At 41.9% G+C, this 19,988-nt stretch overlaps 1 protein-coding gene across 7 annotated transcripts in view; it reads left to right on the top strand.

Annotated features, from left to right (window-relative positions):
- Positions 1-19,988, top strand: part of GRIK1 (glutamate ionotropic receptor kainate type subunit 1) — a 373,798-nt gene that overhangs the window by 297,537 nt on the left and 56,273 nt on the right. For all 7 annotated transcript variants that reach the window (XM_077293958.1, XM_077293956.1, XM_077293959.1 and 4 more), the window contains 2 exons: positions 250-473; positions 14,227-14,345. In XM_077293958.1, the coding sequence (XP_077150073.1) occupies positions 250-473; positions 14,227-14,345 (343 nt within the window). The remainder of the gene's footprint in view (positions 1-249; positions 474-14,226; positions 14,346-19,988) is intronic.

Raw genomic sequence — 19,988 nt, 5'->3', positions numbered from 1 at the left:
TTGTGGAAATTATTATTAATCCAAGATCTATTGATTAAAATAAACTTTTATTTTGGGTAAAATCCCTTTAAGCTAATGCACTACAGCTTCTAACCAGTGGGCTCTAGCATTATTTTCACTGTCTATCAGATCCGGCACTATAACAATGAATCTAATCAGTGCTAATCTAAATAAAGTTTAGTAAAAAATGTATTAAAAAAATCTGAGTTAAAAAAATAAAGACTGAAGAATGTTTTTCTTTACTGACAGAAAGCCGACCTGGCTGTCGCTCCTCTCACCATCACCTACGTAAGAGAGAAGGTCATAGACTTCTCCAAGCCATTCATGACCCTGGGAATCAGTATCCTATATCGGAAACCCAATGGCACCAATCCCGGCGTCTTTTCTTTCCTCAACCCACTCTCTCCTGATATATGGATGTACGTCCTGCTCGCCTGCTTGGGAGTTAGCTGCGTTTTGTTCGTCATCGCAAGGTAAGTGACTGCTCCAGTGGAATTCATTCTAGACTGTTACTTGGGAGGATAGGGGGATATTTTCAGTACCATTAAAAATTTTGGCTTTTAGTGGCTCTTGGTTTCCCCGGCACATTCAACTTTGATGTGGTCTGAGGTCATGAATCAAATAATAGATACAAATTTGGTTTTGACCATCAGAATGAGCCCACTGACAGATTCTCGGTTGACTCATTCTGCAGCCAACAGTAAACCGTGCAACACTGAGGCTATAGAAGGCAAATAGTGCAAAACCAAAATGCAAAAGTGATTTTTAGTGTGCATATAAGCAAAAAAAAAAAAGAAAATTGTTCCCAAAGGAGGACTGGTTAGTCAGTGATTATGCCCTATAGATGAGTAATTACTCTCAGCAGTAAAACGATGGACAACAGCAAGATGAATGTGATGTTTACTATCATATAATACCTTTGATATCTACGTCTGGAATATTTTGAGACTAGCTCCGTATGATTTAATCCTTTCGATGTATGACCTATTTTTACTAAGCTTTTTTTTTGGCCAAAAAGACATCAGGAAAGACAAGTTCTTGCGTTGTTCTCTTTTATTAGATTGTTAAAGGTGCCATTCATAGTTAGATCGGCCGTTCTCAGAGGGGTTGTCACTCAGCTTTCAAGGGATGAATAACAGCATTGACTAAAAAGTAGGGTATCAACTTATGTGGGAATGTCAATCATATATGTTGTGACCAATCTAAGTGATGAACAAGACCTGTCACTTACCAATAAATATGTTAAAAAAAAATTAACCTGGTGTAAATGCCGCTGTTCTCCTGAATCCGATGTCGTTTTTCTTTTGTTCCTACGCCTCTCCGTTCCTGAGATATGGCCCTCTCTTTCCTGTATGTAAATCTTGTCTTGTTAGCCAAATGGGCGTGGTCCTCAAGAGGACAACCCACAGAGAAGAGTTCAGGACCACGCCCACTTAACCTCACGAGACTAGACTAGCATACAAAGAAGAGGAGGTCATATCTCTAGAATGGAGAGGCCCAGGAGCAAAAGAAAAACATCGCCGGATTCAGGAGAACAGCGGGATTTACAGTAGATTACAAAAATTGCATATTTATGGCAAGTGACACGACCCCTTTAACAAGTTGATAGAAACTTACTTAAACATTTTAATGCCGAGTAAGCGATCTTTTAGTTGGTTATGCTATATGACACAAATTTAAATTGTGTAAACTACTGTTAGATTTTAATTTTATGATATTTTGAAAATATGGCAAAAAGATTTTTCTTGGTAAAATGGTGGAAATGTTTGGTCGGAACAATATCTAGCTTACAGTGTAAGTAAATACTACATTGGCCAATGCAATTCACAATACAGAGTACATTAAAATGCGGTCCTTAAAGGGATTATTCCACTTGGACTGATCGATGTGGAGACCCTGATCATAAGCTTGTTATCCTCAGGAGGAAATGAAGACTTGCTCTATTGCTCATGGACCCCTACATGGAAGAGCATATGTGTCATAAATTCTGCCACTATAGCTGCTATGGGACCTTTGGGTAGAATGAGTCCAGACCATGATGATCCCAGTTATATTTTTATTTGTTAGCCAAAACTTATGGAGCAACAACATTGTAACTCCCGCTGTTCTCCTGAATCTGGCAATGTTTTACTTTTGTTCCTGTGCCATTCCGTTCCTGGGATATGGTCCCTTCTTCCCTTCGCTTAAATCTAGCCTTGTAAGCCAATTGGGTGTGGTCTTCAAGAAAAACACCCACAAGGAGCAGAGGACCACGCCCACTTAAATAAATAAGACTAGATTTATATACAGGGGAAAAAAGGCCATATCTCAGGAATGGAGAGGCGCAGGAACAAAAGGAAAACATCGCCGGATTCAGGAGAACAGCGGCATTTGCACCAGGTAAAAAAAAATTACTTATTTATGGCAAGTGACGGGTCCTTTTTAAATAAACGACATGAAGGTGGAAGTAAGCGCCATGCCATTCTAGGATTATACCTAAAATCATTCTTTATTGTCCTCAGTAACATAACCGATAGGTGGACATGTCACAACCGCCTCCTCACTTTACGACACTGCTGTTCTCCTGATAACTTTGTCACTTGGTATGACTTTTTTTTTTGCCGCTGCGCTTGTAAACCTATTGCATTGCAGGAGATAAATGACAAATTCTGTGCTCTAAAAAGTAATTTTTTTCTCTCTAAGAAAGCAATTTGTCGATTTTTTTTTCACATTTGACTTATTTTCCTTCTGCCAGGAATGTACAAGTTTTTCAGCCATCACTCTGATAAATAGCCCTATCTTATGCAGAGTAACTACAGTAATTTCATATGCACGGAGAGCAAACCTGATGCATTGTTTAATACCGGGAAGAAAAAAAAAATCACTAAAAATCTGTTTCCATTTGGCTAAGTATGTTCAAAGTCATCTATGAATATTTACTTGTTAATTAGTGGGTTTATTACAATCTGGTTTCATTACTCTTGCAAAACTAAGCCCCCTGAGTTATAAGAGTTAATAAATTCACCGATTAATCATAGTGTTGAAACAGTAATTAAAATGTATTTGGTATGACATTGGCAATTAAAAGAGTTTTGCAATTATAAATACCATAGACCTGCTCTGGGAAGGAGCGGAGAAGCCTTCCTGGCTGGCTCGCCCTTTATTGCGTAGACTCAAAGGGTCCATTTTTAGCAATCTGTACCAAGAAATTATCTTTTTTTAATTGAACGAAGTAATGAATGAATATGTTACCTTTAGATTCATCCGTTGACAATCCCTTTAACTATAGCCGGAGGATATGTTTGCTTATTCCCGAGAGAAGATTTGTAATTTTCTACCACTTAGGAAAAAGTCTTCGCATCTCTTATTTGCTATATACATCTGCTCTTGTTAATTGTGGTAATGACGAGTGAAGTGCTCCATGGGTAGTGTTAGAAATTCATTATCTTGCAAATTATTACGGTGAAATCCTGGCCCTTCTTTTAATAATTTTTTTTTCTTTTTAACTCTTCATCATTAGGTCCATCCAGAATAATGTAAATAAATATATTGTATATTAACCAAAAAAAAGTCAGAATCTTACTTTAAAGAGGATCTATCATTTGCCATAAATAACATTTATTTTTACCTGACAAAAATGCAGCTGTTCTCCTGAATCCGACGATGTTTTTCTTTTGTTCCTGCGCCTCTCCATGCCTGAGATATAGTCCTCTCTTCCAGGTATATCAATCTAGTCTTGTTAGCTAAGGGGGTGTGGTCATCAAGTAGTCACCGACAGAGAAAAGAACCACGCCCACTTTCTAAAAAAGACTTGATTTATGTAGAATGAAGAGGAGGTCATATCTCAGGAACGGAGAGTCTCAGAACAAAAGAAAAACAACGTTGGATTCAGGAGAACAGCGGCATTTACCCCCGGTAAAAATATTACATATTTACAGTTAATGACAGGTTCTCTTTAATTCATTCTATCATTTTTATAGGCATAAACCATCTATCTACTGTGCCTGGTAGGGCAGAGATAGTGTTTGCTCAGAACTGTAAATGTGTAAGTTAATCAGGTCTGAGAGGGAGTCCTCTGTTGTGAACTATACTTTTTGGCTCCCTCTTGTGGTCACTAGCGGTATGGCTCTTGGATTTTCTTTCCCCAGGTTGGTAGTCACCTGGTTCGTTAGTCCCTGGGTGTTCCTATTTAAACTTCCTGGATTCTTAGTCCATTGCCTGGCATCAATGTAATCAGTCCTTGTCTGGTTGCTCCTGTCTACTGGTCCTGATTTTTGCAAGATAAGCTAAGTCCTGCTTTCTTATTTTTGTTCATTTGCATTGTTCTGTTTTTTGTCCAGCTTGTTCATAATGTGATTCCTGATTTTGCTGGAAGCTCTAAGGGGGCTGATATTCTCCCTCCACACCGTTAGTCGGTGCGGGGGTTCTTGGATATTCAGCGTGGATATTTTTGTAGGGTTTTTCGCTGACCGCATAAGTCCGCTTTCTAAATTTCTGCTATTATATAGTGGGCCTCTCTTTGCTGAATCTAGTTCATACTTACGTTTGTCCTTTCTTCTTACCTCACCGTTATTATTTGTTGGGGGCGTGTCTTTACTTTGGGGTACCTTTCTCTTGAGGCAAGTGAGGTCTGATTTTCTCTGAAAGGGTTAGTTAGTTCTCCGGCTGGCGCGAGACGTCTAGAACCAACGTAGGTACGTTCCCCGGCTGCTATTAGTTGTGGGCTAGGATCAGGTATGCGGTCAGCTCAGTTACCACCTCCCTATGAGCTGGTTTTTTATGTTTGCAGACTTTGCTGAAAACCCTGAGATCCTCTACCATTGGGATCATAACAGAATGCCAGGCCGAGTGAATAGTTAATGCATTGCAGAAGTGGGATTAAAAGAAAAGAAGTTCTGAGTTTTTTTTTTTGTTTTTTTTTCATCTTCCCCTTTATCTCTGAGTGGCTTGAAGCTCTGCTGCAGACATGAATGTTCAGACTCTGATTACTAGTGTGGATCAGCTTGCTGCACGTGTGCAGGGCATTCAGGATTTTGTTATTAGCAGTCCTATGTCAGAGCCTAAGATACCTATTCCTGAGCTGTTCTCTGGAGATCGATTTAAATTTAGGAATTTTAGGAATAATTGTAAATTGTTTCTATCTTTGAGACCTCTTTCGTCTGGAGACTCAGCTCAGCAAGTTAAAATTGTTATCTCCTTCTTGCGGGGCGACCCTCAGGATTGGGCTTTCTCATTGGCGCCAGGAGATCCGGCATTGGCAAATATTGATGCGTTTTTTCTGGCGCTCGGATTGCTTTATGAGGAGCCCAATCTTGAAATTCAGGCAGAGAAGGCTTTGCTGGCTATCTCTCAGGGCCAGGATGAAGCTGAAGTGTATTGCCAAAAATTTCGGAAATGGTCCGTGCTTACTCAGTGGAATGAGTGCGCTCTGGCCGCAAATTTCAGAAATGGCCTTTCTGAAACCATTAAGAATGTGATGGTGGGCTTCCCCATTCCTACAAGTCTGAATGATTCTATGACGCTGGCCATTCAGATTGATTGGCGTTTGCGGGAGCGCAAATCCGCTAATCCTCTGGCGGTGTTGTCTGAACAGACACCGGACTTAATGCAATGTGATAGAATTCAGACTAGAACTGAACGGCAAAATCATAGACGTCAGAATGGGTTGTGTTTTTACTGTGGTGATTCTACACATGTTATATCAGCATGCTCTAAACGCCTAACAAAGTTTGTTAGTCCTGTCGCCATTGGTAACTTGCAGCCTAAATTTATTTTGTCTGTGACTTTAATTTGTTCATTGTCTTCCTACCCTGTTATGGCGTTTGTGGATTCAGGTGCCGCCCTGAGTCTTATGGACTTGTCGTTTGCCAAGCGCTGTGGTTTTGTCCTGGAGCCTTTAGAAAATCCTATTCCTCTTAGAGGAATTGATGCTACGCCATTGGCGGAGAATAAACCGCAGTATTGGACACAAGTGACCATGTGCATGACTCCTGAACATCGGGAGGTGATTCGTTTTCTTGTTCTGCATAAAATGCATGATTTGGTCGTTTTGGGTCTGCCATGGTTACAGGCCCATAATCCAGTTTTGGATTGGAGGGCTATGTCTGTGTCAAGTTGGGGTTGTCAGGGAATTCATTGCGATTCCCCGTCGGTGTCTATTGCTTCTTCTACTCCTTCTGAAGTTCCGGAGTATTTGTTTGACTATCAGGATGTATTCAGTGAGTCCAGGTCCAGTGCTCTTCCTCCTCATAGGGACTGTGACTGCGCTATAGATTTGATTCCTGGTAGTAAGTTTCCTAAGGGACGATTATTTAATCTGTCGGTACCTGAGCATGCCGCAATGCGTTCTTATATAAAGGAGTCTTTGGAGAAAGGACATATTCGTCCATCCTCTTCCCCTCTTGGTGCGGGATTCTTTTTTGTGGCCAAGAAAGACGGATCTTTGAGACCTTGTATTGACTATCGGCTTCTGAATAAAATCACGGTTAAATTTCAATATCCTTTGCCACTATTGTCGGACTTGTTTGCTCGGATTAAGGGTGCCTGTTGGTTCACCAAGATAGATCTTCGTGGTGCGTACAACCTTGTGCGCATTAAGCAGGGAGATGAATGGAAAACTGCATTTAATACGCCCGAAGGTCATTTTGAGTACTTGGTGATGCCTTTTGGGCTCTCTAATGCCCCTTCAGTGTTTCAGTCCCTTATGCATGACATCTTCCGGAAGTATCTAGATAAATTTGTGATTGTTTATCTGGATGACATTTTAGTTTTTTCTGATGATTGGGATTCTCATGTAAAGCAGGTCAGGATGGTGTTTCAGGTTTTGCGCGATAATGCTTTGTTTGTGAAGGGCTCAAAGTGTCTCTTTGGAGTGCAGAAGGTTTCCTTTTTGGGTTTTATTTTTTCCCCTTCTGCTGTGGAGATGGACCCAGTCAAGGTCCGAGCTATTCATGATTGGACTCAACCCACGTCTGTTAAGAGTCTTCAGAAGTTTTTGGGTTTTGCTAATTTCTACCGTCGTTTTATTGCTAACTTTTCTAGCGTTGTTAAACCTCTGACGGATATGACCAAGAAGGGTTCTGATGTTGCTAATTGGGCTCCTGCGGCCGTGGAGGCCTTCCGGGAGCTGAAGCGCCGGTTTACTTCGGCGCCTGTTTTGTGCCAGCCTGATGTCTCACCTCCCTTTCAGGTTGAAGTAGACGCTTCTGAGATCGGTGCAGGGGCTGTTTTGTCGCAGAGAGGCTCTGGTTGCTCTGTGATGAGACCATGTGCTTTCTTTTCCAGGAAGTTTTCGCCTGCTGAGCGGAACTATGATGTTGGTAATCGGGAGTTGTTGGCTATGAAGTGGGCATTTGAGGAGTGGCGTCATTGGCTCGAGGGAGCTAAGCATCGTGTGGTGGTCTTGACTGATCACAAAAATCTGATGTATCTCGAGTCTGCTAAACGCCTGAACCCTAGACAGGCTCGTTGGTCATTGTTTTTCTCCCGTTTTGACTTTGTGGTCTCATACCTGCCTGGTTCGAAAAATGTGAAGGCTGATGCTCTCTCTAGGAGCTTTGTGCCTGACTCTCCTGGATTCTCAGAGCCGGCTGGTATTCTTAAAGAGGGAGTAATCTTGTCGGCCATTTCTCCTGATTTGCGACGTGTGTTGCAGAGATTTCAGGATGGTAGACCTGACCCTTGCCCACCTGACAGACTGTTTGTTCCTGATAAATGGACCAGCAGAGTTATTTCCGAGGTTCATTCCTCGGTGTTGGCAGGGCATCCTGGGATTTTTGGTACCAGAGATTTGGTGGCTAGGTCCTTTTGGTGGCCTTCCTTGTCACGGTATGTGCGTTCTTTTGTGCAGTCCTGTGGGACTTGTGCTCGGGCTAAGCCTTGCTGTTCTCGTGCCAGCGGGTTGCTTTTGCCCTTGCCTGTCCCGAAGAGGCCTTGGACACACATTTCCATGGATTTCATTTCAGATCTTCCGGTGTCTCAGGGAATGTCTGTCATCTGGGTGGTGTGTGATCGTTTTTCCAAGATGGTCCATTTGGTGCCCTTGCCTAAGTTGCCGTCCTCTTCTGATCTGGTTCCTTTGTTTTTTCAGAATGTGGTTCGTTTGCACGGCATTCCTGAGAATATCGTGTCTGACAGAGGATCCCAGTTTGTGTCCAGATTCTGGCGATCTTTTTGTGCTAAGATGGGCATTGATCTGTCGTTCTCGTCTGCCTTTCATCCTCAGACTAATGGCCAAACGGAGCGAACTAATCAGACGCTGGAGGCTTATTTGAGATGTTTTGTTTCTGCGGATCAGGATGATTGGGTGACCTTCTTGCCATTGGCTGAGTTTGCCCTCAATAATCGGGCTAGTTCCGCTACTTTGGTTTCGCCATTTTTCTGCAACTCTGGTTTTCATCCTCGTTTCTCCTCAGGTCATGTTGAGCCTTCTGACTGTCCTGGGGTGGATTCCGTGGTTGATAGGTTGCAGCGGACTTGGAATCATGTGGTGGGCAACTTGAAGTTGTCACAGGAGAAGGCTCAGCGTTTTGCCAACCGCCGCCGCGGTGTGGGTCCCCGACTTCGTGTTGGGGATTTGGTTTGGTTGTCTTCTCAGTATGTCCCTCTGAAGGTTTCCTCTCCTAAGTTTAAGCCTCGCTTTATTGGTCCTTATAGAATATTGGAGGTCCTTAATCCGGTGTCTTTTCGTTTGGATCTTCCTGTGTCGTTTGCCATTCACAATGTGTTCCATAGGTCTTTGTTGCGGCGGTACATTGTGCCTGTGGTTCCTGCTGTTGACCCTCCTGCTCCGGTCTTGGTTGAGGGCGAGTTGGAGTACGTTGTGGAGAAGATCTTAGATTCTCGTCTCTCTAGATGGAGGCTTCAGTATCTGGTCAAATGGAAGGGCTATGGTCAGGAGGATAATTCCTGGGTGGTCGCTTCTGATGTTCATGCGGCCGATTTGGTTCGTGCCTTTCACGCTGCCCATCCTGATCGCCCTGGTGGTTATAGTGAGGGTTCGGTGACCCCTCCTTAAAGGGGGGTACTGTTGTGAACTATACTTTTTGGCTCCCTCTTGTGGTCACTAGCGGTATGGCTCTTGGATTTTCTTTCCCCAGGTTGGTAGTCACCTGGTTCGTTAGTCCCTGGGTGTTCCTATTTAAACTTCCTTGCCTGGCATCAATGTAATCAGTCCTTGTCTGGTTGCTCCTGTCTACTGGTCCTGATTTTTGCAAGATAAGCTAAGTCCTGCTTTCTTATTTTTGTTCATTTGCATTGTTCTGTTTTTTGTCCAGCTTGTTCATAATGTGATTCCTGATTTTGCTGGAAGCTCTAAGGGGGCTAATATTCTCCCCCCACACCGTTAGTCGGTGCGGGGGTTCTTGGATATTCAGTGTGGATATTTTTGTAGGGTTTTTCGCTGACCGCATAAGTCCGCTTTCTAAATTTCTGCTATTATATAGTGGGCCTCTCTTTGCTGAATCTAGTTCATACTTACGTTTGTCCTTTCTTCTTACCTCACCGTTATTATTTGTTGGGGGCGTGTCTTTACTTTGGGGTACCTTTCTCTTGAGGCAAGTGAGGTCTGATTTTCTCTGAAAGGGTTAGTTAGTTCTCCGGCTGGCGCGAGACGTCTAGAACCAACGTAGGTACGTTCCCCGGCTGCTATTAGTTGTGGGCTAGGATCAGGTATGCGGTCAGCTCAGTTACCACCTCCCTATGAGCTGGTTTTTTATGTTTGCAGACTTTGCTGAAGACCCTGAGATCCTCTACCATTGGGATCATAACAGTCCTCCTAAAAGGTGCGCAGTCTATTCATGTGTTCTCTAAGGAAAAACGACACCCATAGGGACAGGTGGTTGAAATGCCGATCTGGTGAATCTAAACAGGCCTGGCATATAGGGTTGCTTGGATGAGAATGTGAGCGTCCATTGCAAATTACCATGTTTAAGTTTTTTGCAAAAAGGAAAGTTTATTTGCAACTTTTGAACTGTGCCCGCCATCTGTTCAACAGATATTGGCACCTGTGTCTCCTGGGTGTGCCTCCGGTTTCCACACACACTGCATGCACAAGAGATCGGTGCAGATTATTGTAACTTCCATAATAGTGTAGTCATCCATGTATATCAGGGAGCATTGCTAGGTTTGGTTAGTGTCAAGAGCTAGAGCACTTTCCAGGACTAGGGCCACCAGCGGAGCACTTGCCAAGACTGGGACCACCAGCAGAGCACTTGCCAAGACTGGGAGCACCAGCAGAGCACTTGCCAAGACTGAGACAACTAGCAGAACACTTTCCAGTCTTGTGGCCTCCAGCAGATCATTTGCCAGGACTAGGGCCACCAGCAGAGCATGTGTGAGAACTGGAGCCTCCAGCAGAGCACTTGCCAGTACTTGGCCCACCAACAAATCATTTGCCAAGACTGGAAGCACCATCAGAGCACTTATCAGGCGTATGACCTCCAACATATCCCTTGCCAGCTTTTTTACAAAACTGGAGAAAAGCATTTTCTATACATTGATAAATCTCCTACTTGGCGCTGTCAACTCTTTAGTAGGCGTAAAACATCACAAAGATTTGACAAACTTTCATCGAGCAGTGACCTAATCTTTATAACCTTTTCCCATTCATATATCTCTGGCCTAATCTCAGACCTATAACTTATCCCCTCCATACAGATATAGATCTCTGACTTAATCTCTAGTCCATAACATTTCCGTTCTACATATCTCTGACCTAATCTCCCACTGCCTCCTCATTCATAATCTCTGTTTCCTAAAGTCCATCCTTTTTTGCTCCCCTCTTTTCTTTCCAACACTTGTTTTTCCCCCTCTGCTTGCTCAACCATTGGATGTTCTCTAGTTTCCAGTTCAGACTGAAACTAAGGAATCGGAAACTCATGTAAGGAAAATGACCCTAAATAAATGTAAAAGCTGCACAATCACCTCTACTAGCAGATTATACTGTTGAACGTTCACTTTTGTCAAGCTCCGGTAGCCGTATGTAGCAGGGACCTCGAAGAAATTACCCCTTTGCCCCCCTATAAATTGGCTTTGGATCCACATAATAAAGAGTACGTTCACCTTTGGTTCTGTATAAGAAGCAAACCAGGCACAGACATTATGTAAAAGAACCTACATGGAGCTCCTTTATCTTAGAAATGACTTCTTTCTATCACCCTTTCCTCTGTTTTTTAGACAGACAGAAATTACCTAGCTTTTTCCGTAAGTGCATATTAGGCTACTTCAGTGTAGCTGTCCCGATTCATAATACATGTCGAAGATAATCTGGCAGCCGTTGCCTCCCGTGAAAGCAAATATCAGATACTGATTACCTCCTAAGTAGTGTTACCCGTGCAGTTTGTCTCCTAAGTAAGCAGTGATTTCCGAATGACGAAAGGATTTTAAGTCATTATCAGATTGCAGGTTTTGATTATGCGTCAGCCTATCCGTTCGAGATGTCCTGAAAAACCTTTCAGCAGAGAAGCGTTACTCCCACGTGAAAACAAGTTGCAGGAGTACTCCAGACAGGAATATATTAGTGTCTGGATTTATCACACTGTGTAAAGCCATAGATCACTTCCTAGTCAATACATGGAAGCCTGACGCTATGGGTTTAATGGAGATGTTTGCTTATATGCCGTAATAAACGACCTGGCTCTCTGTACCGACAAATAACGGTCACTTGTCTACCGTAAAAGCCCCATAATAAGGCTTCAGATGTGACCACATTACCACCTTTCAAGGTCATGATAGTATTGATGAGCGAACATGCTGGGATAAGTTGTTATTTGAGCGTGTTCGTGTGCTAACCGAGTGGCTTCAGCGTGCTCGAATAATAAGTTTGAGTCTCCGCACCTGCATGTCTCGCGGCTGTTTGACAGCAGAAACACATGCATGGATTGCTTAAGAAACAGGCATCCCTGCTTGTGTTGTGGCTGTCAAAAAGCCGCGGGGACTCGAACATATTTTTCAAGGACGCCAAACACACTCGGTTAGCACACAACCATGCTCGGCTAACACCTTATCCGAGCACATTCACTCATTACTGGAGGACACCCTAATTGTTTCATCCACCTAGAAGGTATAGGTTCATCAGATGGTCATCCACTCCCTTAATTTTCTAATACTGCTTGCTTATGTGGAGAGGGAGCTCTGCATTCATTCCTTTGGAAACTATCTTCTTAACTTAATTTGTGTGTATTCTGGGATAAAAATAATTTTCGCAATTGGGTTTCATTAAAACTTTTATACCATTTGCCTACTATAGCCAATGTTACACTGTCTATTTCTCGATGCGTTAATTGAGAATCCGTCAGTGAGCTAGTTTTGACTTGTAACTCTTTTATCTAACTGATTTTTGATCACAGACCAAGAGCCTGTCAAAATGAACTGGTGAAAAATTTGTCATGAAACCCAATTGCAAAAATGATTAGTAACCTCAAATACATGCATTTAATACACAAAAAAAATTAAAGAATGTTAAAATGTGCCCATGAATTTTTAATCCATAAAGCAGGGGTCCCCAACCTGTAACTAGTGAGCCACATGTGGCTCGCGGTCCCAGGAATTGTGACTCGCGACTGTCTGCCAGCTTGGTACATTAGCTCCAGGTCTACCAAACAGCTATGAAGAACACATCTCAAAATGGTGAATTTTTGAGTAGCCCTGCACAGAAGAGCAGATCTGGATGCACATTTACTGGTCTTAGGGGTTTGGAGATGTTTTAGGTATGGTACACTGGAGGATGATACTAGCTGTTAAAGGAGGTTCTTGATGATGGATGCGACAGGAGTTAGGAGTCCTTGATGGGAGAATACTGAACTGGGGCATTGTGGGAACCCCTGGATTTCAGTGTACTGCTTTGAGAGCAGGATGTTGCTCGTGACCACCTCTCAGAGCTGAATGTGGCTCGCGACCCTCTCTGTGCTGAATGTGGCTCTCTAGGTCAAAAAGGTTGGGGACCGCTGCCATAAAGAGAGGGCCAGTAGATACTTGGATCTCCATTACACGAGTCACAAAGCTCAACCTCATACCTGATTTTTCTCAGGGCTCCTTGCAGAGGAGCGTTCGTTCTTGAAGATAGGGCCAGAAGGAGCTGAGGTCTCTATTCCATGGGTTCCAGATCCACCATACATAGGTGTCTTCGCTTCGGAAGACTATTGCAGCATGACTCTATGGCCAATTATAACTCGCCTGAGTTCCAACCCTGCTCGCCAATATAGATAGTTTTGCCCAGGTTCATTCTGTCCATGAGATTTGGAGATGGGAGATGAAGCTAGGGTCACCTTTCCTTCTGAGAAGGGAAAGGCAGCATAAACCAAAGACTGGTTACTTGGACTAGAATGTTGGGTGGTTCCAGCTAAAATACATAAAATTACCAATTCTTTGATTATTTGGCTCTTATATTAAAAAATTGAGACGTCAAGATGGATTTCTTTAGACATCATGCTGTGTCAACATCTGCATTGGAGACATTCCTTCAAGATTCCTCCATTGTAGATTACACCAGATTGTGTGATGTTCTTCCATCAAAATGATGGACCCAACTAGAAGTCAAAGGTGTACGCTGGGTGCCATCATTGTCCATCATGTGACGGATCCTACTCAAGGTGTAAAGAAAGCATTATCCACCAGTTTTTGATGGCTTATCACAACACATTAAAACTTGTTAATAGTAGTAGTGATTACATTTCAACCTCCTATTTTCCATGACATTTTTAGATCACCCTTTCTCCACACAACTGGTGGAATCTGACAAACAACTATGCAAAAAGAAATTAAAATGGTTGTCACTTTTCAGTTCTATCGATCACTGTCGATTGACAGCCACTTCCTGGTTTAGCTTGGCCAATGTAGATGTTGTCCATAGGGCTTACATCTTATACTTTGATTTCTCCTTTGACAGTAGACAGGAACTTGAAGTGAGATCTTGAATTGTCTTTATTTACCAAGAAAAAACTTTTCCATAAATTATAAGAACGCTCCAGGCAAAATCCATGTTATGTTTGGTTCATGGCCTAGGTGGGGGCAGTGAATGACCGAAGGTTTCCAAGATGACCAAAGACGCAATGTCATCGTGCCCATGTCCTTGGTTCTGCCTGGAGTGTTACATTAATCTTCTTCACTAGTCTTGTCAATGCACAGAAATGTTGTGAATGCCTTATAATTAGTCTTAACTCCTTCTCTTTTTTAACGCTGTTTTAGCAGGTTTTGCTGATGTTTTACATTTATCCAATGTTTACAGACTGTCTCTGTTAAAAACCACAGGTTCACCCCATACGAGTGGTATAACCCACACCCGTGCAACCCTGACTCAGATGTCGTGGAAAACAATTTTACTTTGCTAAATAGTTTCTGGTTTGGAGTTGGAGCTCTCATGCAACAAGGTACTAAGGTCACAACTTGATTGTCAGACACCTCCCACAGTCTGCTTGGGGCCTTCTGTGCTGGTAAACTCCACTGCCGTACCCCTCCATAATAAACTGCAAACCCTTATGCCAGCTTAATGGAACACCATGCTTCCATGTGATGTCATCGGAGAGAGATGGCTAGACTTTACTAAATGTTGATGGCAAATTCCGAACTGTAGATTGTTATTTCACATATATCTCATAATTGGGGAGCATCTTCTAAAACCTGATTTCAGAGTTAACCATTGCAAAAGAAAAGAACTTAGAAAACATCAAATATTAATCAAATGAAGTGCAGACCATGGACCTAATCCAGTCTAGGTGTAAGACCACCAATAGTGTATTCTCGTAGAACTTTTCTAAAAAATCAGCCCTAGTCTTCTGTATCGCCAGATATTTTAAAACATTCTTGGGGCCATGAGACATTTTTCTTAAGAGACAGCATCAGACTCATATATAGAAATGTAGGTCACACCCTAAACCAAATTACTCCACCCAGAACCATCCCAAAAAGGTAGGTGTTCTCAATAGATCTGTCCTTCCTTACCTTTTCTCTTGGCCCGACATGACCACAAGTAGCCTAGCATTGAAAAATAAAGATTATGATTTTGCGATACTCTGTTGGGAGATGTATATGCTATATATGTTTATATGTGGAGGCGTATTGGTTGTGATGTGGATTTCAACCTGTTGAGGGTCTTGCTAGCAATTTTAGATCATTATATTTTTGATTTGTTTTGTTAGAAAATAGTTTACTTAACCAAATTCAAGGGAAAGGTAAGGGTGGACACATCTAGATGGTTAAAATAAATACCTGAAAGGATATTTAGGGGTAGGATATAATAGTATTTTAGTCACGGTACATCACCTAAAAGAAAACATAAAATGGGACCATTGGGGTATGTTTTAACAAAAAGATAATAAAGATGAAATCATCACCTAAGGACAAAGCCGTATATATCTATTTCATTGTACAAACATCACAAATGATGATCCCTAATATCTGAAAATGAATTGGGTTGTGTTGACCGTACCATCCGTCATGATTTTTGTTCTTAAAGGGGCATAAAAAATGGTGTCTCTCTTGATGGCTTTCGATTAAATGGGGTTACAAAAGTAGATGACAACTCTAGGATAGGTCATCGATATTAAGAATGGTTTGACCCCAACCCAAAACCCACACCCGATTTTGAAACTGTAGGGGTTTTGAGGCCTAGATTTGTGAAAATGTCCAGAATTTACATTTAGAGATTAGTTTGGCTGTCAGATTTGATTCAGTCTAACTTCAATTTGTTCCAAATCGAATCTGCTCGGAAAATAAATTTATTTTGCTCTTTCCAGACTCTCCACAGATCAATAAACTGAGGTCTCGGAAGGAGTTAAAAATTGATAAAACATTATATTAACCTGTCCTAGACTCACCCCTCACCTGTCCTGTCTGCAGCTCCATGCCCAATCCTACTGTTTGTTGGGATCAGCTTTCGGTTTGGATCTGTCGGTATTGACTAGTTCTCATGTGGTCACAGGGAGCATGATGCACTTTAATTACATGCCTCATTGTGCGGCTATGTGGGATGCAACACACATGACTTATGACAAGGATGTGTGTCGCACCCGTTATGACAGTGGAATGCCTAGTCAGCACAGGAAGATCTTGGCCAAAGACTAATCCAAAATCCCTTCCGGAGTGAGAAGGAGACTCGGTGGGGAGATGCAGTGTTAGAACACTTGAGAATCAGTCCTCAAAAGTATCGAATGATGACCCAGTTGGCTAGAATTTTGCTGGATTCATACAACTTAAATGACAAAAATTTCAGATTCTGATCAATCTGAAATTTTTAGGAAATTCGTAACTAACTGGATTAGTTATGAATCGTTTTGCCCATCTCTGTGGAATCCAGTTCAATGTTTGACATCTTGACATCTGTCATTTTTTATTACAGCTCACCTCTATTGAAGTGACCACTCAGACAGGTGCCAGTAGTTGGCCCCATCCGATATTACTTTGATTACCTATCCTACAGATTAACCATTTGTTTTTTTAGTCCTGAAATATTTTTTTTAACAGAGATTTGTCCAATATGTTAGATTCAATTGTACAAAGATGCCACCAAATCCTGACAGATGCCATTTAGTCATAATCGAGTCCATTCCACCAAGGCCTATAGACTAAGCTTCTCTTGCCATCAAGAACACTCGAATATAAGAAAATCTTGTATTTACTGATACGTGTGAATCAACATTTTCCAGTTAGGATGTGAATGCAATGTCCTTGGAAAGACACACTTTGTTCTTTGAAGGACAAACTATTATTTTGCGACTCAGAGTAGATATATAGACTAAAAATATTGAATTGGAAATAATGGCTGATATATGTACATTTATATAATAACACTCAGGGAGAATAATAATCAGCTACTGATGAATAGTATGTTTACAGAGCAGATCACCTTGGCTTGACTTTACTTTTCAAGTTGACTTGACTTTGTTGCAACTAAATGCAGCAGATTTGATAGAGATATACAAGCATAACTCACCATACGGTCCTACAGTACCTCCTCATATAGGCCTACCTCACCTTACGGGCCTACTTCATCATTCGACCAGCTATCATAAAAAATAATCATTTTACAATGCTATAAAAAGTTTTCATGCTATATGTGTCTGTAGTTAGACATCGTATGGTTGTGATGTGGATTGCAGTCTTTTTTAGGGTTTTGCTAGCATATTAGGATAATGTATTGAATTTGTATTGCGAGAAACTAGAGTTCTTAATCTTAAAGGGGTAAAATTGCAAAGTGTTTGTAATAATAAGCAACATTGCAATTTACTGCTTATTAAAAAATCTTCTCTGTTCTCAAAGACGGAGGAATTTTTTAGTTCTATAGATTACTGCTGATTGCTTTTACCACCAGCCACCTCTGGAGTCTGTCAGTGGTGGCCGAATGCCTAGGCAAGAAGCGTTCATTACTTTTAGACCTGGCAAATACTGCTCTGAAGTTGGTCAGATCAATGAATTCAGTCAGACAGACTCAGTGCTCCTGCCCCCCTCGATTGCTCTGCATCATCATGCCACTAGTGTGAACTGTCAATCTTTAAGAGTGCACTGCCACTTATCAAACAGGAAGCTGTGATGGCTGAGGAACGGTGCGCTCCAGAAGAGAGAAGATGAGAAAACCCCTTTGATGAAATTTGCGGGAAGGTGAAGGAATCTGTATATAGTAGTGTAAGATAGCAAATTAATCAATCTTTTTAGATATGAGCCGAACAGAAAACAGAAGCCATGATACTTCTTCCCTGCAGCCCCTCCTGTCAGTGTATGGGGAGCTTCACACCCACAGAAAATAGGGCAGTAGGATCTGAGCATGCTCGTCCACCTTACAGCCGTACAGCTGGTGGACGTAGCCTAGGACAACCAATCCTATACATTCAAAATCCATCTGTTTAGGAACAATATTTTTAAAGGGGCTGATTGGGATAAAACAAAAGTCAAGAGTTTGGAAAAATGTCAATTTAACAGATAAGTAATATTTTTCTTCTTATTTAGTGGCAGTTGTTTTTTTTTGTTGATACCAGATAATCACTTTGGGCTCAGTTCCCACTGTACATATGCTGCATAATAATAATAATAATATTTTTTTATTTATATAGCACCAACATATTTCGCAGCACTTTACAATTAAGCGGGGACATGTACAAACAATAAATTCAATACAGGTTAAGACAATTTAAACAGTGACATTAGGGGTGAGGTCTCTGCTCGCAAGCTTACAATCTACAAGGAAATGGGGGGACACAATAGGTGAAAAGTGCTTGTTATTTCAGGTCTGGCAATTATAATACATAGGGATTTTTATATAAAGCTGCATGATCCGGTCATCAGCCCGTGTGTTTACGTGCAATAGTCAAGTATCAAGTGCAGTTATCGTCTGCATGGAGGGTGTGGAGACAGATGAATAGTAGGGTGCAGATTCAGAGTAATATTTGGAAGGAGGGAGCAGGGCAAAGTTAGTTTACTGAGTAGTTGATGTGGTAGGCTTGTTTGAAGAGATGGGTTTTTAAAGCTCGCCTGAATAGGTTGGGGCTAGGTATCAGTCTGATCGTCTGGGGAAGTGCATTCCAGAGAGCTGGGGCAGCACGAGAGAAGTCTTGGAGACGGAGGTGTGAGGTTCGGATTACGCGGGATGTTAGTCTTAGGTCATTTGTAGAACGGAGGGCACGTGTAGGGCGATAGACAGAGATGAGAGAGGAGATATAAGGCGGTGCAGAACTCTGGAGGGCTTTGTGGGTGAGAGAGATGAGTTTATACTGGACCCTGTAGCGAATGGGTAGCCAGTGTAATGACTGGCAGAAGATAGAGGCATCGGTGAAGCGGCTGGACAGAAATATGACCCTGGCTGCCGCATTCAAGATGGATTGGAGAGGAGAGAGTTTGGTAAGAGGGAGATCGATCAGATGAGAGTTGCAGTAGTCCAGACGAGAATGAATAAGAGCGACAGTAAGAGTCTTAGCAGTTTCAAAGGTGAGAAAAGGTCGGATTCTGGAGATGTTTTTAAGATGCAGGTGACAGGAGCGAGTGAGTGATCGAATATAGGGAGTAAAGGAAAGTTCGGTGTCGAATATGACCCCAAGACAGCGGGCATGCTGCTTGGGAGTTATGGTTGAACCCTCCAGGGTAATTTCGATGTTGGGTAGAGTGAGGTTAGTAGAAGGGAGAAACACAAGAAGTTCCGTTTTGGAGAGATTTAGTTTCAGATAGAGGGAGGACATTTGCATGCAGAAAAAAACTGCAGCGTCTTCTGGTTCCAGCAAGGAGGATGAGATTTATAGATATCTCATTCCCACTATGCTTTTTTTTTACGCTGCAGAAATTGACCCAGGTTGCAATTTTGAAATCCTCAGCATCTCAATTTTTCTTGTGGTTAATGTGCATTTTATTTGCAAATTTTCCTCACTGCTTTGAACGAGATGTCGAAAATTTGAAGATAAAAAACATGTGCATGTAATCCACATATGACATTATCAATAATGTTTTATCAAAGCGAGGTAACTCTGCAAATGGAAGTTTCCGAAACAAAGGATAAAGTAGGTTTATTAAAAATTTGACATACCAAAAAGAGATGAAAAAAAAAACACAGAGGAAAAAGCATGATAGCAACTCCCTAAAAAAGGCAGTAAAAGCCTAAGTAAACTAGATTAATTAATTTGTGCATAAATGCTGCTGGAAAATCACAGCATCCAAACTGTACTAAATACAAACCTGGCAGCTTCAGCTAGAATTCCGCCTCTTGTCCTTGCCAGTTGCAGGGGCCGCCTTCTAACCCTTAGAACTATAGGAATAGAATTTGGAGTCCCAGAACCTACATTGTTCCTCATTCTATGTCTACAGTAGAAGTTCTAATCTATGGGGCAGACAGAGAAAGGAAATCTGTATGTGAGCTTCAGGTGGGATTCCATCTCTTACCTTTGTCTGTTGCAGGGGTCAGAAGTGGAAGCTCACCATCTAACTTCCAAGACAATAGGATAATGTTGGGGGCCACAATGTTTGCTAGAATGGAAGTCCTATGTCCAACTTTCCTAGTCCTTACTGCAATGAAGCATACACACTTTCAATCCATT

The sequence above is a fragment of the Ranitomeya variabilis genome, chromosome 3 (assembly GCF_051348905.1).
Source record: "Ranitomeya variabilis isolate aRanVar5 chromosome 3, aRanVar5.hap1, whole genome shotgun sequence".
In the NCBI taxonomy this organism is placed as follows: Eukaryota; Metazoa; Chordata; class Amphibia; order Anura; family Dendrobatidae; genus Ranitomeya; species Ranitomeya variabilis.
This window is presented reverse-complemented; position numbering and strand designations above follow the sequence as displayed.